The 24,579-nt window shown below is 40.4% G+C and overlaps 1 protein-coding gene across 1 annotated transcript in view; it reads left to right on the top strand.

Moving 5' to 3' along the window:
* The window catches only part of pof1b (POF1B actin binding protein), a 117,335-nt gene that overhangs the window by 8,296 nt on the left and 84,460 nt on the right, over positions 1-24,579 (top strand). Inside the window, exon 2 of the mRNA XM_059977284.1 lies at positions 19,493-19,582. Within this exon, the coding sequence (XP_059833267.1) occupies positions 19,493-19,582 (90 nt within the window). The remainder of the gene's footprint in view (positions 1-19,492; positions 19,583-24,579) is intronic.

Here is a 24,579-nt window from a genome sequence, read left to right as displayed (position 1 = left end):
AGATTTTGTTTCGGAAATCTCATGGATCCTGGTGTAGGAATCATGACCTCAACCCAATAATCCCAAATGTGATTGTGGGACTAATGAAGAATAATGTGATTTGCAGCATTCTTAGTTTTGTTTATTTTATTACATACTTAATTTAGAATATTTTGGTAATAGTTATGTATATAACTGATTTTAATAGATGGACGTGTCGTGTTGAAGGCCACTTATTTCAAACTATCACAAGCATCTGACAAAGTGTTGACAGGCAACACAAAGCTGACAGCACATGACTCCTGAGTTATATTTTCTTGATACACCTGTAGTTGAGAGACAAAAAATAAAACAAAAACTTAGCAGCAACTGTGGTCGTCAAATTCCTCTGAACCTGAGATGGTGACAGAAGATAAGATTGAAACTACAGTGTTAAGAGGCAGTGTTGCTCATCAGAAAATGATTACAGAGTTTCTAAAAAAGAGGTCTAAAAAGTTTGTTTTTAATTTTTTACAAGCAGATGAAAATTTTAAGTTTTTTTTAGATCGGGCAGCAGGAAGAATTTCAAATAACTGAACAGTTTAAAAAGGGTCATCTAGTTCAAAAGAAATCAATTGATTGCAGCTTTTATAATTTTAATTTGATATCTATGTAGTTACTGTTGGAGAAAGGTCTTCCACATTCTAAATATGTTTGGTAAGATACTAATGTACAAAATGAGGAAATGTAGATGGCTGCGCTAGGCTGAATTGGAATATTGTCACATTTACTGAGATGCAGTGAAAAGCTTCCCTTGCATATTATTTATACAGATCAATCATTACACAATGCATTAAGGTAGTACAAGGTAAAACAATAACAATACAGAACAAAGTGCAACAACTATTGAGATTGTACAGGGCAGGTAGACAATAAGTGCAAGACCATGATGAAGTCGATTGTGGGGTCAATAATCTGTCTTATCATTCTAGAGTCATATAGTAGTTTAATTACAGAAGGGTAGAAGCTGTTCTTGAGCCTTGTGGTACATGCTTTCAGGCTTTTGTATCTTCTGCCTGGGGGGCGAGGGGAGAAAAGAGTGGGTGTGGTCTGATTATGCAGGGTGCTTTTAAAGATGGTGAGAAATAGACATTCCATGGAGGGGATGCTGGTTTCTGTGACAACTCTCTGCAGTTTCTTAGTCGCATGCAGAGCAGTTACCGTACTAAGCCATGATGCATCCAGATGGGATTCTTTCTATGCTGAATTGATGAGGGAAGTGTAAGATATGATGGGACATGCCAAATTTCTTCAGCATCCTGAGGAAGTAAAGAGATTGCTGAGCTTTCTTGACCATAGTTTCTTCGGATCAGGATGGTCTGTTGGTGATGATCACACCTAGGAACTTGAAAGTCTCAATCGGCTCAACCTCAGCACTGTTAATGAAGATGGGAACTTGTGCTCTGCCCCCTTACTGAAGTAAATGACCAGCTGTTTTTGCTTTGCTGACATTGAGGGAAAAATTGTTGTCGTGACTTCATGTTACTAAGCTTTTTCATTCCTCTCTGCACTCTTGACTCATTGTAATTTGAGATGGTAACCCACGACAATTTGCAAACTTGTTGATGGAGTTGGAACAGAGTCTGGCTGTGCAGATAGAAGAATACAGGGAGTAGAGTTAGGGGGCTGAAGGATGCAGCCACATGAGTGCAGAATGGTGTTGCTTCTTTTCCATACTGATTGTGATCTATGGGCCAGGAAGTCAAGTTGCTACCTTTTCTTACTGATTATGGTCTATTGGTCAGGAAGTCAAGGATCCAGATACAGAAGGATGTGTTGACTTCCAGTTCTTGGAGCTTGGTGATGAGCTTGCTTGGTATTATAGAATTAAACACAGCTGTAATAAATGTACAATAGTTTGATTTATAGGTATCATTGCATTCATTTCTGGACCATCTAGTGCCAGTGAGATGGCTGTCATGCCAGTAGACAAATTGCAATATGTTGTGATTACTTTGGACTTTGGAGTTAATCCAAGACATGATCAGTCTCTCAAAATAGTAGATGAGGGACACCAGGTTTTAGTCATTACGTTACATTACCTTATTTTTAGGTACCTGGATGATGATAGAGGTCTTAACGTAGGTGCAAATCTCAGATTGAAGTTTGGAAGAGCAGTACCTCTGCCTGCTGATCTACACAGGATGTAAGGGCAGCTGGAACACTCTCCTGAAAGCTGATCTTGCTTCTGTGATGCTGACTGTGGGTTCCGGTGCGTTAGAGGCTGTTGGCTTGATGTTGACATACTAATCCCTACTGCTCAAAGTAATTGTAGGATGTGTTAAGCTCATTTGGAAGAAGGGCATGCTTTTGTTGGTGATGCTGCCTGACTCTTTGTAGGAGCCATTATAGCTGGTAAGCACTACCACAACTGATCTGGGTCTTGACTGGTATTGCCTCGTGGCATTTAAGTTTTGCAGAGGTCATATCTCAACACTTTTCTAAAGATAATGGAAACCTGATTTGAATGCTACAGGCATAAACCCTGAATGAAGAAGTGATGAATTTGATAATGCTGTGGGACTTTGTCTTCTGTACCAATACAGCAGTTAATTTCCCCAGAGCAAAGATGTAGATGCTGGCAGAGATTGTTGAATAAATGATTTTCTAGCCATATGGAATGGAAGAATCGGGAAGTTGATTCATTGTCTGCTTTGACAAATTCTAAAATTTCTATTTGCTCAGTATCTCCATCTCAGCTGATGCGTGTATTGGTTCCTGGTGTTAACAGGCTTGTCACCAAACTTCAAAAACATGGCAAAAAAGAAATGTCTAAATTAATGTGGCTAACCAACTGATAACAGTTCAAAGCTAATGGCTGTTTGCTGAAGGGAGATAAATTGTGGTGTTCCCTAATGTTTAATGTTAGATCATTGTATTTGTCATCTACATTGATTAACCTCATTGACCCAGATTTGGACATAACTGGGCCGAGCTGTGAAATGTGAAGAGTTTAGTAACAAGCTGCAGTGGGATATAAACAGGCTGGTGGAATGGATGAATGCTTGGCAGAAGAATATTTAATGCGGTAAAATATAGAACATAAAACTAAATCACAGTTTGGCCCTTTGTCCCATGATGATGTACTGACTGCAACTTTGCCAACCAAATGTAAGGAGGTGATTAGAATGGTTGGGTCTGATTTATTTAGGGAAGATTCGGTGGAAATTTAATGGAAGTGAGTGGTTTGGACAGAGTATTTGGAGAGAGGCTCTTTCCTTTGTAGGAAGGATCATGAATTATGGTCATGGATGCAGAATAAATGGGAAGAGAATTAAGAATGACCAAAACAGACTTTTTATGCAGCATGGACATGGAGGGGACAATTTCCATTGTGTTGAAGAGGGAATCAAATTGGAAAAATGCATGCTGAAAGAACATTTATTAAACTGAAAGGTTGCTCAGATAGAGAGACAGCATGGTCACAGTGGACTGAATGGTCTTCTGTGCTGGAACTGTTCTATGGTTCGGTGATGCCACTACAGACAAAACTGGGAAACGTTCCAGCCCAAGACCCTGAAGGTTAGAAAAACATTCATGACATTGCCATGTGCAATGTTTACCTGATGGAAAACCAGAAGACGTTGACTGTAACCACATCTATTTCAAATACTTAGATTAGTTGAATGCAAACAATTTGGTCCAGGCTTTTTCAACTCAAAGTCAGATCGAAGAATTGACCATAGCTGGAAGCTGTTATCAAATCATCTTTAGTTTTTAACTAATGGTATTAAACTGTGTTTTACATCCCATTTCTTCTGACACTCTTCAACATAATGTGTTTGTTGTATTTGGCTGAACACAACGTGACAATTTATTAGACCTTTGCATTACACTGGTCCCTTATTTTTCTTTCGGAGTCCATACTGAACTGAAAAGAATACTGTAGATACTGGAAATCTAAAATAAGAACAAAATGCTAGAAATATTCTCCGGGTCAGGCTGCTTTGGTGGGAAGGGAAACAGAGTCAGTGTTTCAGGCTGAAGACCTTTATCAGATTTGGATAGAAGACAAATACTTGCTAAATTGCTAGGAAGGTAGGGTAAGGGAATACCCCAGGTGGGGTAAAACCAGGGTAAACATCTGCAAACTGTAGAAACCTAGCTGCTATTTGCATGTGAATTAAATCTCGATGTATAAAAGATTTTCGATTGTGATTTGACACACTTCTAAGGGTGTAGTTGATTGACATTTATTTACGTAGGGTTTCATCATGTGGCTGCTTGTGATGCCTTGTGTTTGATCATTTGTCTTTTCCCTGTTGTTGGCAAGTTGTTTTGATCATTCTATACCACCAAGGCCAATATATTACAACTTTTAGGAAGATGATTAATAGAATTCAAAAGTCAACTAATATTTTAATGTTTAAATGCTGTGATAAGTTTAACCCCTGAATATAGTCAACTCTCTTTCAACCTGTTTGTCATCTAATTTTGTCTGTTTGCATTTCCATGGAATAACTTAAGATGGTCTTTCTATATTAAAGGCACTTGGCTTAGATGAAAGCACTTAGTTGGGTATGGCTCTGATCATCATCAGAGATCCCCACCACCCAGGTCCTGCTCTGTTTTTGCTGCTGGCATCAGGTAGAATGTATAAGTGCTTCAGGACTCACACCAACAGGTTCGAGAAAAGTCACACCCCTTCAACCATCAGGCTCTTGAATAAAGGGGGATAACTACACTCAACTTCACTTGCCCCATCATTGAAATGTTCCCACAAGCAATGATCTCAATTTCAAGGACTCTGTAACTCCTTGTCTCATGTTCTCATTATTTATTGCTATCTATATATTACTAAAACGCTCATGCTCTGTTTGTGACCTCCAATTAGCGCAAACGGTGCATTACAGTGGCACTATTTTTGGCTAAGTCGACATATAATGTGCTAACTTACAGAATGCAGGCAAAGTTCAGCGTTATATATTTGTATAAAATTGCTCACTCGCCAAAATCAAAAGCCCTGTTTTCACCCAAGAGCCAATGTCAGCCATGATGGAAACCGTGGCGTGACACCATGACGCAAGCACGTGGCCAGCCTCAGAAGTGACTCACGATGCTCACAGCAGCGACACCAACCGGAGCAAAAGGGCAGGGCAGCTCTATTTTGAGTGCTCACATTCTGCGAACCACCATCAGCATGTGCAGGATTGGGACAAATCTAACTGCCACCCATCAATAAGAGATAATTAAATCTTATTGTATTGATGTACTTTGAGACACCCATCAAACCCTTTGCTGCAGTCAAAGGACAGCGGTGACTACATCATGTCCATTGAGGAGAGCGCCAACCACATCATCAAGAATAATCAGCATCCTGGAGGCTTTAGTGTTACTGCTTCATATCTTCTAACAAGCATTAGGGTAAAAAAAATATGGTCAGCCTAATTATGCCATGTGGAAAGAGAAGGGGGACATTATGGTCAAGAGATGACACCAAACATCTTCGAGAAGCGGCAAGGAGAGAGAGAGAACAAGAATTGAATGAGGCCAGGGCCGCAGGTCTCCAGGATCAAAGAGTCAGGACAAAGTAGATGAGAGAAGAAGAGACAGGAGGAGAGGCATGCACGTCTCCACAATGACAACACCTAGCATAGTAGGAGGAGAGAGGAAGAGACAAAGGAGCAGAGAAATGCACGTCTCCAGGTTCAGAGAGAAAGAACAAACAGCAGAAGAATTGAAGAGATAGGGGATGAAAGGGCTGCACGTCTCCAGAATGACAAAAGCAGGTACAGAAGGAGGGTAGAGGAAGAGACAAGGAGCTGAGAAGTGCACATCTCCAGGATCAGAGACAATGAATAAACAGAGGAGATGAAGAGACAGCAGATGAAAGGACTGCACATCTCCAGAATGACAACGAGAGGCACACCCTTGTGCCTTGGCAGATCAACCAGAAATTATCCCATCAAAAGTGTCCTTCATTAAACAAGGAGGAGCTATATTTGTCCTGCTACATGTCGTTCTTCTTTAATAAACTCAGGTTTTCTTCTTCAATTTCCAAAGCAAAATGATACCAAATGCATTCAGGAAAATTTAATGTTCATTCTGGTCACTTCAGACTGCACTAACCTTCTCTCAAAGGGTGCCCCAGTGGGTCATCCCGTTGTCTATTTATATACGTATTTGCACAGTTGATTGCCTTCTGCACTCTGGTTTGACCGCTCTTTGATCCTGTTATAGTTACTATTCTGTAGATGTATTGAGTATACCCACAAGAAAATGAATCTCAGGATTCCATATGGTGACACACTGTTTATGTACTTTGACAATAAAATTTAATTTTAACTTTGAACTTTAATATTGGAGGAAAATTCATAGTTGTCAAAGAAATGCTACTTTCTTGGAAACACTCACTTCTACCATAGATGTTGATCAGAGGCCTTGTCTACCCTGGTGAGATTCAATAGGGCCTTTTCATCTCTATAGTCCTCTGGGTATTTGTCCTCTGCTGCTGAAACAAATTCACTAATCGTTCTTTTACATATCTAGACTGTTCCACTGCCCCACTTGCCCACAAGATAAGTGATTTTATTTCAAAATTAGAAATGGGCTATTTTACACCTTTTTCATGTCCTGAAGATGTGAAAGAAGTTATGTAACTGTAAATTCTTTTATGATACTACTAGATCAATATGTCTCTGCAGACAAAAAGTACTGTTTCAATCTGCATAGCATACCTATAGAAGCAAATCAACTGAATATTGTACTCCATAAAAATATCTCCTCACTATTACATAGCTATACTAATATGAAGTGCTAACAGGTTATGTTCAGATATTAATTTGTTTGTATGATACGCTATGCTATGTAAGCTGCTACAACATCTTTTGGCAATATAAACATTTGATATTTTTAGATGCTTGTTTGCAAGACTAATATTTTTTGTACCTAACCAAGCATTTTGAACCTGAGATTATGGACTTCCGCACGACTGATATACTGGCTTTCAAATTGTATTTTATGCTTAAACATTTTATGATTAATTTCACAAAAAATTTCATCCACAAATCTTAAAATTGCTACATTTGACTGTAAAAATTAAAAAAAAAATCCTTTTAGGTTTACTGATGTATTTCATTACTAACTTTGATGTCTTACTTAACTGAACCAATTTCCTGAAAGTATGTATGCCTAGAAATGATAATGTGCCATAATTATTGTATTTAGGTGCAGTAATAGAGCACTAGCAACTATTCTAGTCTTTAGGGCTGCCACAACAATCTTTAAGTGTGTGTAAATGACACAGGTTTGAAGCCATAATAACTCAAAGGAGCAAAGCTGAGGCGAATGCAGGCAGCTGACAAGGGGTTTGAGGCCTAGGACTTGGAGTTGGGGTGGAATACTGGCTATCAGAAGATAGTGATGCTGATGTGGGTGAGGTTCAGTGTTGTGGCTAGTTCGATGGTAGTGGGAGGCATTGAGCATGAAGGGTGAAGGTGAGTAATTGATACTTGCAAAAGTCCCAGTGGACTTGGTTGTGGAGGATTTGTCCAGAGATGAGAGCTCCTGTAATAACATAGTTAAAATTCCACTGTGAAGTTCTGAAAGGAATGTTATGCCATGCATCCCATACTGAGATCATACTGAAGTTAAGATGATTTGGATCCCAATGTGTCCAATGGAATTCCCATTGTGATGAGAACTGACTCAGAAATATCATTATTGCATTTCACTGCAAAAGGAGGAAAGTGATTTCAATTGCATAGGCAGAAAACTTAACATGTACTGAAGAAGAGACTGAGCCCAAAATGTCAACTGTTTAACCTTTTCCATAGATGCTGCCTGTTCTGCTGAGTTCCTTGAGTGTTTGTTTGTGTGTGAGTGAGTGTGTGTTTGAATATAGTTACACAAAATTAGTCTGAATTTCTTTGAGATATTATTCAGTGGAATTTCCCTGTAATGTTCAGACGTTATATGTATAGCATGAGGCAAATGGCTCTGAATACGATTTGCTAAACTGTAACTTGTTTTTGCTTTTGGCAAAAATACCTGTCCAGTGAGATCACCTTTTTATGCTTAGCTCTATAGTGTGTTTTCTAATTTATGGGCTGTGCTCTTTGATATAATCTGGCAGAATGATCTTATGCCTCCAGAATCTTTTAGGTGGAGAATAGTTTCAATGACAGAATGTTATCGTGGGCAAATATTTAATTCTCCGTTTACTTCAGTATTACATTATAATATATAATGTAAGTAATATTTAATTACTTAGAAGGAAATTCAAAATTGCATTAAAGTTGAACATTGTCATTTATATCCTATCCATGAGAATTTATTGCATTGCCTCTAAATTAGATGGCCAATTTCTATACTAAACAGTAATTTCCTTTTTAGGTAGTTATCCTTAAATGTTCTGTGATATTGAAAGTATTGATTTTTTTTTAAGCACTAAAGTTTTTTTCCCCTTTGGTGTTCCATCATGACCTTGGATGACTTGTTTCCATTCCACTTCTGAACGAATTCCAGGGTTCTGAAGGAGGTAGATGAAAAGATCGTGGGGGCCTTTAGTAATGATTTCTTTCAGGAATCGCTGGATTCTGGAGTGGTTTTGAGGACTAGAATATTGCAGATGTCACCCCACTCTTGAGGGGAGGAAGGCAGAAGAAAGGAAATTGTAGCCCAGTTAGCCTAACATCAGTGGTTGGGAAGATATTGGAGTTCATTATTAAGGATGAGGTTTTGGGGTACCTTGGCATGATAAAGTAGGCCAAAGTCAGCATGGTTTCCTTGAGGGGAGTTCTTGCCTGACAAATCTGTTGGGATTCTTTGAGAAAGTAACAGGGAGGATAGACAAAGTCAGTGGTTTTTCTGGAGGCTTTTGATAAGGTGCCACACATGAGGCTGTTTAACAAGGTTAGTGTGGTGAACTACATATACCTGTTTGGACATGCCCCCTGCTGACTGCTCCTGTGGCTCCTCCCACAGACCCCGGTATAAGGGCGATTGAGGCCTGAGCCCGGCCTCTCGGTCTCCAGGATGTAGTATGGTGGTGACTCACTGCTTGTTCCTTCTTCCAGTCAATAAAAGCCGATATCTTGCCTTTACGTCTCAGAGTGAGTTATTGATGGTGCATCAGTTAGAACACATGGTATTACAGTAGAGATACTAGCACAGATAGAAAATTGGCTGACTGGTAGGAAGCAAAAAGTTGGAATAAAGGGAACCCACGTTGGTTGGCTGCTGGTTGATAGGGTGTATTCTGGAGATTTGGAATGTATTTTAACTATAGAAATTGTCTTTGTTCTTTAACATATAAAAATGTGATGTAACATTGTGTCAGGCAGTCTTTCAATCCAGGGTGATTGCAAAGAACATTAGCTGTGTGTGCCGAATAAAGTCTTTTATACTACAGTCCAATGTTTCTCCCAGTGGCTTGCATTAAGTCACAATGCCAGTGATTAATGGTATTCTGCAGGGGTCAATATTGAGATTGCTTCTTCACATGATATGTCAATGATTTGGATGACTCAATTGATTTCTTTGTGGCCAAGTTTGCAGATGATAAAGATAGGTGGAGGAGCAGGTAGTGTTGAGAAAGCAGGAAGTCTGTAGATCTTGCAACAAGTAGGCCAGAAGGTGCTTGGTGAAGTGGCGGGGTGGTTAACTTGGGAAGTGATGTGCCACCATTTGTGCTAAGCTGTCAATGGATGGACTAGAGGTTTTCAGTGTTATTCCATTGTTTCCTCTCCTTTTTGAGTAGTAGTGGGCCAGGGATTCTGAGGAGTTCATGAGAAGGTTTAACTTTCTTGAGGAGAAACACATTCAAAAAATTCTGGAGGAAGTCAGCTGGTCAGGCAAGGTGGTTTTGAAACACATTCTTCTGTCCTCTTGGCCTCTTGGTAAGCTCTTTCTATGACAGAATACTGAACCTCTTTTGGGAATCTGGTGTTAGGTTATTTGTGTGATGTAGCCTGATGGATAGAACTGAATGAATGCAATTGGGACCTCAATTCCTGAACTGTTGGCTTGGCCTACACTAGCCTTGACACTGTCCTTGTTTCACTTCTTGCCATTTCATTTGTAGGATTTTTGCAGAGCATGCACTTGTGGCTCAGTGTAAATGTTTGTCTATCACCTTGTGTTGTTTTAACTTGATGCTGTTTTTCAGTGAGGTCTAAAGCAAAGAAAGTGGTTGATCAAGCTGATGTTCTTCATCTGAACACTGCAAATACAGAATTTGAGCCAACTTGGCTTTCCAACTCAGTGACAGGCAATGATTTTATTTATATTTTTGTTTAATCTGTGGCTTGATAAATTGATGTGAGTTAAAGTGGCCCAGCCAGTTTTGATTTTGCTGCAACAAGGTGTGGATTACTGTTCATTCTTTTGCTTGAACAAACAAATGTCAACTTTTATGGGGTTTATTTTAAATAAGAAGGCATTTTGTGTGCTTTTGCAAGTACAGAATAATGAAAAGAACACTGTCAGATGTGTGTGTTTGTGGAGCAGCCATTCATCTTGATCATCATGATGGCATGCAAGCTGTGATCTCAGCCCATGGGGCCACAACATCAGTGCAGACTGATGTGAAGCAAGGCTACATCATAGTCTTAAGCGTTTCCTCCATTTCCCTTGCTTCAGTGCTACATTTCACATCTTAAAATCTTCCTAATCTGCAAGGCAAGTAGGAAATCATTTAACCTATAATGCAGAGCAAAGAATACTCCAAGCTTAGTAATGAAGCTGTAGTGTGTGAATGGTGTTTCTGTACATGCAGGTTTGAAGATTAAGTTCTAAGTCATCACTGATTTGTTCACTGAAGTGTCCAAGAGAATTGGATCCACATTCAAGAACTGCAAAATAAAAATCCTTTGCTAATCTACCCCCTTGCAGCACAATACAATAACAGTCGAAGACGCCAGTCTACAAGTGAGTTCCACTTCCCATATATCAGGAACTACTTCTGAATTAAGTCAGGCAATTGGAGTGATGAACCTTATTAATGCCTTCCTGGGCTAGCATGGCCTTTGGCCATCTGTAAAAATATGGTATTTTAAAGATTTAGACTTCAAAGCTCACAATCTAAAAGGTAATATCCCTGCCTTCCTATATGTACAATGGGTACTTTAAACAGTAGAGAGAGACCACTGAGGATGTTTCAGGAAATTCCTCCAAATCCTCTGACAGGTAAAGTGATCCAATTTGAGCATCATCTCCAGCTTCAAAACTCTAATTGTATGTGTAACAGCCTGGGAAAGGTTTCAATGCTAACGTAATGATCTTTCTGTAGAAACAGTGCTTGGGTTATGGTCAGAGATAACGGGTGCTTTGGAATGTGAGCTGAGTCTTTTGTTTGGCATGAGATGAAGAGAGAGTGCTGGAGAGAACCGGTCATTGATGCGACCTGATGGGGAGATGGTGATTCAATGGGTGAGATCAACCGAGGTTCGATGAATTGACCTCCAACTGCTGCACATTTGACTGTTTAATTATAATGGGCCCTTTTTGTTTTTTTTTCTTTGTCCTTTCTGTACTAACCCTTTAGTTAAGATTCTTAAATATAATTCCTTTTAATTGTGTGCTGTCTGTTTCTTGGCACCGAGTTTTAACAGGGTTGCAAATTGCACAGCTTCCACACAAACTGGGGTTTGGGGTGGAACAAGCTGCCTGATTCCCACGGGTTTGTATCTTCCCCAGACTTGCGCAGCCAAGGACACCAGCGGGGTTTCATTTGTAGTCGATGTTGTTTTAACTTGCCATGGCATTCTTAATATCCTGCTCCTTAACCAGATTCTGTACTCCAAGTTAAGAGATCTCTTGGTAGTCACAAGAAAGAAGCTTGGAGAATAGTGATGCACCCTCCAAAGATTCATTGGCCCATCATCACTCAAAATAGAGAAAAGGCCATCAATAATAGCCAGTATAAACAGCTGAAGAGCTTGCTATCTTCCCACGTATTCATCTACCTGTTCCATCAATCACCTCCTGCATGTCGGGCAAACTCGTGCTGGCTTCGTCGACTACGTCAGAACCCAAGGAATTGAGCCCTTCTTGACCCTATGAGGCTGTCTAAGAATGGAAGGCATTCATTGAAATAGTGGAAGAAATTCTGTTAAAATGAACTTTGGTTTGTGCATGTCCACATTTGCCATTTTAGAATTGAGCTCTTCAGCTAGAAGTTGATAAGTTTCCTTACTCATCTTGCTGAGAACAATTTTAGCCCAACTTGTAGAAGCTGCTAATGAACACTGGGGAGGGTGGTGGTGTGGGGTGTAGGTGAAAACAGTCATTAAAATAAAAACATGTTGAGTGGATGGAAAAGAACAAGTTGGTCTTTCTTTATAGTTGTGATGATTTCCAATAAAGTAAGCCCAATAAGAGGTGATGTGATCCTGGAACTGTTTTGGGGGAAAAACAGCTGGAAGGAGAATTATTAGGAGACCATTTTTTTTTTGAGCAGTGATAATAATTAATTCATTTAGATTTGACATAGTTATGAGAAAGAAAGTTTAAAATAGGATTAAAGTTTCCATACTGGGAAAAGTCAATTTCTATAAAGCTGTGAAATTGTTTAGTAGGAGTAGACTCCAAGAAAGTCAGTTGCCCTCAAGAATGCAAGGCATTTAAGAAAGAGACCGAAAGGGTGTGTGTTTAAAAAGTTCCCACAAGAGAAAAGGGTGTGACTGTCAAGTCAAGATCAAGCTTCACAGAGAATAGGACTTAATAAAAGTGCATTTATATCAGAGCTTCATGTGGCAAAAAAAGTGGAAAAATATAAAAGATATAGCAATAAAATTAAAAGGGGAATTTAGGAAAACGATGACAGGCTGTGGAAAAAATAAAGCTAAGCCAATTCTGATTATAGGCCAACAACTGGAAACATTAATTGTTTTATGTAAGGATAATTATAATTAAGAATAAGATGTTATATTAGAAGTATGTTTGAGTATTGCATAAGTATTCTGGTCACTGCAAGTACAGGAAAGATGTGATTGGACTTGAGAGTGTGCAAAAAAGATTTGAGGATGTTGTCAGGAATGGGAAATTGTATAAGGGAAGATTGGATAAGCAAGGGTAGTTTCCTACAGAACAGAGGAGGCTAATTAACTTTGATTAAAATTTTGAAGGGCTTAGAGTAAGTAAGAAAGGCTTGTTGAGAAGCTTGGAGATGCCTGAAGTCGCAGGCTGCCACTCTGTGCTTGAAGCCCAGCGTCACGTGCATGGAGATGAAGGATATCCAGAGTCTATGTCTCAGCTCAGAGGCCAGCTACGTGGACTGGTGACGAAGAATGCCTGAGAATGGCGGGCTGTCCCAGGTCAATGGGACCTGGATCAGCTGTCCATATGCCCAGGGGTCATGAGGGCTGATCAGTCAGTATTCCCAGAGTTCAAGCCTGGAGTCTGGGAATCAATTAGTTGGCCAGAAGTCGCAGCCTAAAGTCCGGAGACTGGATGTCTGCCCTGGAGCTGGAGGACTCTGTGTGGGTAGGTGGGAGATAGTGGAGGGAGGAAAGGTGCTTGTTGAGTGTTGTGTTCCGTTGGTCTGCAGGGCATTGTGGGCATGCTGCTTTGGTGACACTTGTATGCTGTCCTCAGAACATGCACAGGTGTATTGGTTGTTAACATAAGGCACAAGCAGGGGACATGGTTAAACTGATGGATGGGTTTGAGGAGTTGAGGAAATATAGATCAAGGACAATAGAACTTATTACAGAGGCAGGAAGATATCAGCTACTGCCTGATGAGTGACTTGGATCTGCTGCAGTTTGCCTCCCATCACTACAGGTCAACAGCAGATGCCACTCAAACCTGGAAGATCTGGATAGTGAAGATGCATACACCGGTATGCTCTTCATTGACTACAACTCTGCATTCATTATTATCGTCCCTACAGAACTAATCAATAACCTCCTAGATCTAGCCCTCAATACCTCCTTGTGCAAGTATATCCTCACTTGCAGATCCAATCAGTTTTGATTGGTATCAACATCTGTACCACAATCACCATCGGCACAGGTGCAGCACAAGGCTGTGTGCTTGGCCCCCTTTTCTACTTGAGTTATACTCAGACTGTGAGGCTAAGCAAAGCTTCAATGCCATATTTAAATTTGCCGACAACACCACTGTCATTGGTCAAAACAAATGTGGTGACGAATTGGAATGTAGGAGTGAGTTTGAAAATCTGGCTGAGTGGTGCCACAACAACAACCTTTCTCTCAATGTCAATAAGACCAAAGATCTGATTATTGACCTCAGGAGGAGGAAACCGGGGTCCATGAGCCGGTCCTCATTGGAGGATCAAAGGGAAAGAAGGTCATAACTTTAAATTCCTTATCATTATCATTTCAGGGGATCTGTCCTAGGTCTAGCAATAAATGCCATTACAAAGAAAGCTCAGCAGCACCTCTACTTAGAGGTTTATGAAGGTTCGATGTCTCATCTAAAACTTTAATAAATTTCTGTGGATGTGCAGTGGACTGATTGTTTGCATCATGGCCCAATATGGAAGCACCAATGCCCTTGAATGGAAACGCTGAGAGAGTGGATCCCGTCCAGTTCATCATTTCTTTTGTTCTACTCTCCAAATTCTCTGCTATTTAACACTAATTTGTTATCACTTCTCAGCTCTGGTAATAGATCCTAGAGTGAAATATTGTTTCTCTTTCCACAGGCACTGCCTAACCTGTTGAATATTTCCATCATTTTCTGTTTTTACTTCAGATGTATAAAAAGTTAGTTTTAAAAAAAAATTTTCATTTCATTCATTCTTGCTGGTTTCTGATTTTTGTTTCCAATGCTCAGCCTTGCCTGTTTTCTTGGCAATACTATAAGTCAAAGTCTGAAACTATATGTAAGTTTTACAACAAATGAATGGCTTTTAGTTTTATTTTGCAAGGGTGAATATATTGGGAGTTATAAAGTATCTGGTTGTCATTTCTTTATCTTCCATCATGTCTCTTAATTTCCCAATTGCCTTGGCGCAATTTCCTTTATGAAGTTGGTGTTGTTGCGGGAAAGTCTGCTCAAGGTACACCAGAGCAGGTCTAGGTGTGAATCGGTGGTGATCCAAGTGCAGTGCATGGAGATAGTATCCGGTGAGACGAAGGAGAATGTCAGCCAGGAAGCACCTCACAGAGCTGACGATCTCCCTGCACTCGAGTCGCCTCAGCACCAAACAACAGACCAAGTGAGTTCCCCCTTGGTGACCCCAATCCATTTGTCAAGGAAAGACAGGATCAAATGGCCTAGATCGTCAGACAACTTTGCCTGGATGCAGTTCGATGATGATCTAGACGGCATCCTGGAAGTTGCCTTAGCAGGCCCAGTACACAGAAAGACCTCACTCACAGCCATAGCATTCAGTCTAGCTAAGGAATGATTTGGCCCAATGGAGCAGAGAAGTCAACCCGAGTTACCACGGCAACCAAATAGGGAAAAGGAGGTTTGTCGCTTGAGAGGCGAATTAAAGACTCTCAACGAGGTTTAAAACCAACTCACCTACTGATAAAGAAGGTATCAAGAACTTAACCAGCATGCTGCAGGAACAGTTGTGTAAACTTCAGAGAGCGGACATCTTTGACAGCAAAGAAGGAAGAAAGAGAAAAGGCGAGCGCAGTTTGTGAGAGGTCCATTCAGCTTCACCAGGGCTCTACTCGGCCAACAAAAATCTGGTATACTATCCAGCTCGAAGCCAGAGATAGAGGAGTTCTTGCAGGACGAACACAGCGACCCACGGAGGGGGCAGGGACTCGGAACCAATCGGGCTGTGTGTAGACCAGAAAAACCATCAATTGAGCTGAATGAGAAGGAGCCTACATGGGAGGAAATACAGGACATCATCTGGAAAGCTGAAGCATCAGCTGTCCCAGGTCCAAGCAGAATACCTTATAAGGTATATAAGAAATACCCAAAACTTCTTTGGAGGCTGTGGAAAGTCATGAGAAAGATCTGGGCCAAAGGTACTATTCCATCAAGTTGGAAATCAGCGGAGGGATGCTTTATTCCAAAGGAAGAGGATTCTTCCACAATTGCCCAGTTTAGCCAAATCAGCATGTTGGTTGTTGTAAGCTCTGGGCCTGGACGAAAGGAGCAAAAAACAAGTAGCTCATAGGATGGAGGAAGAGGCAGAACAAGCCTCTTGTTGGATTTGGAGTAGGTGAGAGGAGGGAATCTGGAAGCCAGGAGTAGGTGGGCAGTGATTTGGCCACCACTGCCAGCCCACCAATTGGAGAGTGTCGTGGTTAAGGGTGGAAACACTGTGTGAAGGTTGGGAACCACCTGATGATATCTGCTCCTGGCTGAAGGCTGCGGTTACCTCGTATGGTATCTGGAGAATGCACCCTAACAGGTGTATGTAACAATTAACAAGCCTTTAAAAAGATTAGCATCCAATTTCAGGTATAAATATGGCATTCTCAAACTCCAAATAAAGTTCTTTACTATATCTTGTAAAATGGAGAGCGCAGTCCAAGTTTATCAGATTTCTGAGTGTAGGATTGTCATGTGAGCAATGATTAAGCAGAATGGGCCTATAATAGGTATATCAGAAGTGAGGTCAGTCAAATAAATTAATTGCAATATTTGACAAGAGTGTCAAACAGTGCATGGAGTGTTGTTTTTTAATTTCATTCCCATGGCTAGAGTGTCTAGAACCAACAAGCACACTTCTAAACTGAGGATTCGGCCATTCTGGACTGACATGAAAATAAAAGCAAGAGATTCTACAGACATTGGAAATCCAGCGTACTAATAAAAAATGGAGAAGGAATTCAGCCAGTCAGGCAGCCCCTGTAGAAAGGAAGAAGGAATTGATATTTCAGGCCGAAACCTTTCAAGACTTTTTGTTTGCTTTTATTCTAAGTGGGGGTAGCCAAAAGAGATTGTTGAATGTGAGGAGGGGAATTTGTTAGATCTCATGTAAGGAAAGAAGTGGGGTGCATTAAGGTCTCCTTGATGGAGGATAGAAGTGTATGAGGAGTGAACATCCATGGTGAAAATGAGGCGGTTAGGGCCACAGAACTGAAAGTTGTTGCGGAGAGAGTATCTGAAGTGTCACAGAGCTAGGTGGGAAGGGACTTGACCAAGAGGGATAAAATGGAGTTGAGCCATTCAGACTTAAGTTCAGTGAGGCACCTGGCAGACAGAAACAATGGACCTACACGGACAGCCAGTTTTGTGGATCTTTGGTAGAGCTCAGTAGCAGTGGATGTGAGCTGTCCAGAGTTGGAGGTTGGTGATAGTGTAGGAGACAATGGCCTAATAGTGGGGTCCTCTTCAAGGGGCAAGGAAGAGGAGATCTCTTAGTGTTGTCTCCTGGCATTGGCAAGGTAGAGGTAATTGAGAAATTCTGCCCGACTATAGCAGCAAACCCCACCCCCCCCACCGAAGTCTGGGTTTGATTGTGAGGTTGGGATTGGTGTGGAGTGAAGGATGGTGCATTTGGGGGGGGGGGGTAAGGTTCAAATAGGAGAGAAGTACTGAAGTCAAGAAACTTGATGTCTCTCTGACAATTAGAGATGAAAAGATCCAGAGCAGAAAGGAGACCAGAGTGGGGTGTCTGAGAAGAGGAGGAGGGTTAGAGATGGGAGAAGTAGTCATCGATGCAGGGTGAAAAATCCACCTCCAAGCTGAAGTAGTAGGCTCGGGGATAGAGGTGACGGAAGAAGAGCTTGGTTTCATGGTGGGCAGGGAGCTCACTGAAGTTGCAGGCACAGGGGGACAAAGGTAAAGACCTTGCTGAGGACAGAATGTTCAACTTCAGAGGGCAAGGTTTGTGAAGACACAGCTGTGGTCAATACAGGAAGAGAGTTGGAGGAGTCAGAAGGGAAGTGAGAGTAGAGGTATTCAGGGAAGGTAGGGTGGGAAGAAGGTGGTGGCTCTGAGGAATGAAGAGGTAATGAGTGGGAGAAAGGATCTCTGCTCAGTCTCGACTTTTTATTCCTTTCCACGGATGCTGGCTAACCTGCTGAGTTCCTCCAGCGTTTTGTGTGTAAAACAAGAATAAATTGCTTTGCCTGGGAGGTGGGGAATTTTTGGATTTGAGAGAACTGTGGAACTTCAGTCATTTGAACAAATTCAAGAAAATTAACATAGTTTTGAATATTAAGAAAATTGAAGGAAATGAGGTTGATATAGAAAAGTGGCACTTAAGTTAAAATTCAGCATGGTTGTATTGCATGTCAGAGTAGATGTGAGACAATATTCTTGCTGCTATTTCCTAATGTTATCATCACCTTTCTCTGGTGAATTCCTTAGCAGGCCAGGCAGCATCTGTGGAAAAAAAAATTCCCCCAGCATTTTGTGTGTGTTGCTTAGATTTCCAGCATCTGTAGATTTTCTCGTTTGTCCTTATTATGAGATTAATTAGTCAGGAATTCTTTAGATTACAGCATTTGAGTAGTACAATGCAAGATCTGCATTAGGCATTTCCCAGGGCACGTTGTTTGAGACAAAGTCCTCCAAGCTACTTTTCCCAATTTGATTGGTCTAGTAATGTAATCATGCCCAAGTTAACCGTCTCAATTATAAAACTGAATTAATGTGGATTAAAAGTGGCTTAATATTTGCAATGCACTGACATGAGATATCTTTAAGATTGGGAACTTTGTAAATGTTCCTAACCAGATTATTGGGAAAGTAAACATCTGATTTAATACCCTTTGATAAGGTTTTTAAAATCCTTTGATATTCCTCAGAGATACAATTACGAGCATTATTAGAAGTAATTTGTAATTGAACATGTTGATCTGACCTTTGGGCAAATGATCATTCATGCAAAATATAAGCCAGTGAATCCTTTTTGGCTTGATTGAAACTCTAGAAGTTAGGAATTGCTAACTTGTCTCCGATTTAAGACTTTTAGACAATAGGAAATTTTCTGCCTATGTCCTATGAGTAATGTCTGTCAGGTGTCCATTCTCATGACTATTTTCAAAAAATTTATTTTAAGGGTAGACTATTAAAGTTGACCAGACCTGCTTTCTTTCCAATTATCAGATGCTGGTTGTTTGCTGCTCATTAATATTCTTGATAATCAATAAGCCTTTTGCATTATTTGAACTAGTGCTGCAAACCTGTACTACCCCTGGACATCACACTGTCCCTGACTGTGAGACCTCTTGATAGGATTTTAATATAGTTGCTCTTGAATTAACCAAGAAATTTGCAAGAATGTTACAAGCTTTATTTAATTTGTGTAAGCATTGAAAATGCAAAACTGAGGGGAGAAAGTGTAATGTATTGACTCAAAGCAGCAAAGTTAACAGAACCTCCTTAATCTGTGTACGTGATTATGAATCTTATTGTGTTTTGCGTGTTAACTAATTTAAATGATGTATTTGGATTTTATTTGTGAAAGTAACCTTTCTTCCAGAGATAAGCATAATGTTATGTAATGATTAACAATATATGTTATCGGAGTTCCTTAGAACCAGCCATAAAATTCATTGAATTAGGGAGTGGTTTCTACGAATTGGGTAATTTTATTGAACAGCAACCTCTCTGATCCTTGATTAACGTAGATCTTTTTGTGCAGGTACAAGGTGGTCAACAATATCATCATGGAAATGAAGTTACCTATGTACAGAACAGCCATGAGCAACTGGGACTGTCAAGCCCTGCAGAGGTATGAGTTGTCAGTTTTACAAGAGCCTATAGTTGTCTTGTCACTTTCATTTTGTCCTATAAATTTTAAAATGATAGGTGGCCAATTTAATCTCACTCACTGATCATTGTTGTAATGATTGTAACAATGCTTATTTAATTTAGTTTTTTATAATTTATTGAAGAGAAAAATCCTTTCATATTTTTTGCAGAGAAAGGTCTGTTTATTATATTAGAATTTTCAGACAGTTGTGTATTGAAAGTTCATTTATTATCAAAACAGGTGTCCATATACAACTCTGAATTTGTCTTCTCCAGATAGCCACGAAACAAAGAAAGAAAATGAATGCCATTTAGAGAGAGATATCAAACCCACACCCTGTACTAAAGAATGGCATCCTGATCATCAAACCCCACTCCCCCAGGAAAAACAGAACAGGAATATTCATTCCCCCAAAAAACAGCCCTTACCCCACACAAAAACTAACAGAACATCAACCTACAAACACTCTCCCCTCACACAACAAAAAGGAAAAAGAATGGGAAATTTTATTTAAAAAAAACAGAATATTAAAACCATAAGTCTGGTCCACAATCCATAAACACAGAACCATCCTATGATATTACCAACATTCACTGAAAGAAGGACACCACATGAGGTAGAGAGGCCTACCCAGCCACACAGCGATAAGCTGCTCACATACTTAAGGCAGGCAGTGGGTGCTGAAACTCTTGCTCAACGTCTGCATTTGCCTCGATGTCTCCATGTTCCGTGACTCTTTTCTTGGCGATTAATGGACGCTTTAAACAGTGAAATGGAGTCAAACTTTGGCTCGCACCCCATCTCAAAGTTTCTTTGCATCGAAACAGTCCAAGCACACACTTACTTCTCGGAGAGAGCAAAACACTGGAGCACTCAAACTGTAAATCACGGGCTCTAACCACCCCAAAAACACATTTAAGGTGAAAAACAGACATAAAAGAAGTTTTCTTAAAAGAAGTTACTTATTAGAAGATGTTGATCATTGGTGCAATCTTGACTGGAAGATTTCTTTAATGACTGCTTTCTGGGGTGGTTATACCACTGCAAAGAGGGAAAGTAACTTCAACCTCTCATTCTACAGAGCTCATTAGAATATTAGAAAGCTTTTGACAAGAACAGGCCATGCAGCCCAACAAAGCTTGCTAAATTCCTATTCATAGTGTGTTAAAATAACTATTGAGTTTAGATTTGAAAGCCTGTGAGGTACTACTCTCAAGTATACAGCAAGGTAGTTTGTTCAATGTGTCCACAACTCGCTGTGTAAAGAAATGCTTCCTGATTTTATCTGAAATCTTTACTTAACTAGTCTCCACCTATGGCCCTGTGTCCTTGTTGATGAGCTAATTTTGAAGTAGTACCTGGCAGCCACCTTACTTATACCCTTAATGATTTTGAACTCCTAAAAGGTTAATGGTGAAGTAGTAAAAGCAGAACATTAAAATTTATATAACCATACCTCTTCTGAAGTCCCATATCAACTTCTATAGAGTCCAACATACTTTTGACGTCCTCCTTCAAAGAAGTGTTTCTCCTCTACTGCTGTTGCTGCCCTCAGCTACATTTCCTCTATTTCCCAGACTTTGCCCTCACTCCACCTTTCCATCACATTAATAGGGATAGTGTTCCTTATATCCTTGACACCCTATACGTACAGCATATCATTCTCTATAATTTCCACCATCTTCAATGAGACCTTACCACCAAACACATCTTTACCGCCACCACCCAACCACTCTCCGCTTCTGCAGGGACCTCACACTCTGTGGATCCCATGTCCACTCACACATCCCCAATGATCTCCTTCCTGGGACTTTTCCCTGCAAGTGAAACAAGTGCTACACCTTCCTCACCACTATTCAGGTCTGAAAACAGTCCTGCCAGGTAAGGCAGCACTTTATCTGCAAGTTTGGTACAGCCATCTACTGTATATGGAGCGGCCTGCTCCTCCACATCGGCGAAATCCAACACTTGGAGTACCTTGGCTATGTCAGCAAAAGGAACAATTTACTGGCATGGATTTAAAATAGCCAACCATTTAAGTTACACTCCCTATTCCCATTCAACATATTGGTCCATGGCCTCTGGTACAGCCATGATAAAGGCACCTTTCAGGTTAGAGGAGTAACACCATATATTCTGTTTGGGTAGCCTCAATCCTGACAGCATGAATATCGATTTCTCCAACTTTCAGTAAATCTTCCCCCCCCCCCCCCCAATCACCCCTTTTCCATTCCCCACTCTGACTCCCCACTTAATCCTTTTCTTTTCATCTCCCCACTTGCCTATCACCGCCCTCTAGTGCCCTTCCTCCCATAGCCCACTCTTCTACCAGATACCTTCTGCCGCAGCACCTTGCCTTTCCACCTATCGCCTCCCAGCATCTCATTTCATCCCCCTCACCTGGCTTTGCCTGTCACCTTCCAGCTTGTACTCCTGCCCCTCACCCACCTTTTTATTCTGGCTTCTTCCTTTATCAGGACTGGAAAGGAGGGAGGGTCTCTGTTTGAAGCGCCGCCCCCTTTATTCCTGTCCGTAGATGCTGTCAGGCCTTCTGAGTTCCTCCACAATTTTGTGTCTCTTACTCCCATTTAGACTAGATATAATATTCTTGTGGAAAAATTTCTTTGTGTGAATCCAGAAGTAGTTGACCATTCCAATGTCAATGCAAATCAAAAATGTTTCCTATTGATAAGAAATTATAGAAGCAGTTAAGTCTCCATGCCTATCCAGAGCAAAAAAAAACGCACACACTCACACTCACACCACCCCACCCCACCCCACCTCCATACCTCAACAGGCCTGTTATTTGTTTGGAGCATGAAGATGTGATTTCTAGTCATTTGAAGTTAGAGTATATGGTATTCCTTCTAATTTTCTACTTCATCCTATTAGGACAAGGGAACAAGTAAGAAGCTAAACTTTTTATTTTGTTTCACACTTACTGAATTACCTATTACTCCTCTTCTGAAATATAAAGATTCCAGAACAGTCCATGAATACAATCATAGTACGCTAGCACAGAAAAAGGCCCTTCAGCCCACAATATTGTACCAAAGTAATTGAATTGGTAATCGAATGCACACAAAACTGATCTCTTCTGTCAGTGCACTGTCCACATCCTTGCATATCCTACACATTTGTTTGCATATCTAAGAGATATTTGATTATTTCTGTTGTATTTGCCCCCACAACCACCTCTGGCATCGAATTCCAAGCACCTACTACTGTGTGTTTATATATTTTTAAAAAATCACCAACTTGCCTTGCACAACTCCTTTGAACTTGGCTCCTTATGTTAAATGTATGCCCACTGTTATTAGACATTTCAAACCTGTGAGAAAGATGTCAGCGGTCTTCTCTCTCTATGCCTATCTGTCTACTCTATCAAACTGCATCGGTCTCTGCCATTCCTTTAGATCTATCAGCTGCATGGAGAGGGGGAGCCTGTTGCATGGGTAACAACTTGCCATCCATATCGCATTTCCCTGGTTTGCACATCACACAGACAACTAGACACATCAACCCTGACCAATAGAGGGTCTAAACCTGTGTAGCTACTTTCAGGGAGTTAAGGACTTGGACCCCAAGATTTCTTTGCACATCAATGCTGATAGGGTTTTGCCATTAACAGTGTGCTGACACCTTAATATTTATCTCCCAAAGTGCAACACTTCACTTTTGCCTGGGTTAAACTCCATTTGTCACTTCTGCACCCACATCTGCAACTGATCTATATCCTTAGCCTATCTTCTTTGCAGTTCACCACATCACCAGTCTTTGTATCATCTGCAAAATTACTAACCAGCAAATCTAGATCTTTATCCTGGTCCTTTATGTACAGTGCCTTGTAAAAGTATTCAACCTCCAACCCTTTGTTCACATGAAGAATTACAGCCATAGATTTCAATCAATTTAACTGATAATTTTTATTTGTGTATCACATGTACATTTTTCCATTGTAGAGCCAAAAAATCAAGTAAAATTGTAAAGCATGAAAAACAATAAGTTCAAAAACAAATGTCAGCAGTTTAAAAATATTTATTCCACTTTGCTCAGTAATTAGCTGAATCACCTCTTTCAGCTACTACAGCTGATAATCTTTTTGGATAAGTCTCTATTAGCTTTGGAGGATGGAATGGAGCTAGATTTGCCCATTTCTCAAGCTATGCCAGGTTACTTAGGGAGTGGTGGTGGACAGCAATTTTGAGGCCTTGCCAGAAATGTGTGATCGGATTAAAGTCAAGCCTCTGATTGGACCACTCAAGAACATCAGTTTTTTTAAAATTTGAAATCACTCCGTGTTTCTCTGGCAGTGTGCTTTGGGTCACTGTCTTGCTGAAAGGTGAACTTCTTCCAGATTTGAAGCTTTCTGGCACAGGTTAGCAGGCTTTTATCCAGAATCTTTCTATATTTAGCAGCATTCATCTTCCCATCAATCCTGACCAGATGTCCAGTCCTTGCTGCTGAAAAACATCCCCATAGCATGATGCTATCTCCACTGTACTTTACAGAAGGAATGATGTTAATCTAGCTTTTGCACAGTATTAGGTTTACAACACATGTACTGCTTACTGTTGAGGCCAAAAGTTCCACTTTAGTCTCATCCAAGCACAAGGCCTTGTAAGTTTATCCAGTAAGTTTATACAGTATTTTATAAGTGACACTTTGCAAAGTCTTGATAAGCAAGGATATGTCTTTTTTGAATTCATTGAAAAGAGGTGATCCTCCAATTTTCTACATCAAATTGGGTGAGTTGGTAAGCTAACACTGTACCTTGCACCTCACAGAAGTCAGCGTAGTAATTATAAAGAGGATGAGCACTTTTTCAGCCTCAATTTTGGTTTTTAATTTTTAATAAATTGTTGATGTGCTTTGGAATTTTTCTTTTGATTTGACATGATGAACTGTGTTTTGTGGATTATCTCCAAAATCCTACTTCAATAGATTTTAGGATTAGAAAATGACACAGTAAAATG

Source organism: Hypanus sabinus, chromosome 8 (genome assembly GCF_030144855.1).
Source record: "Hypanus sabinus isolate sHypSab1 chromosome 8, sHypSab1.hap1, whole genome shotgun sequence".
Classification (NCBI taxonomy): domain Eukaryota; kingdom Metazoa; phylum Chordata; class Chondrichthyes; order Myliobatiformes; family Dasyatidae; genus Hypanus; species Hypanus sabinus.
This window is presented reverse-complemented; position numbering and strand designations above follow the sequence as displayed.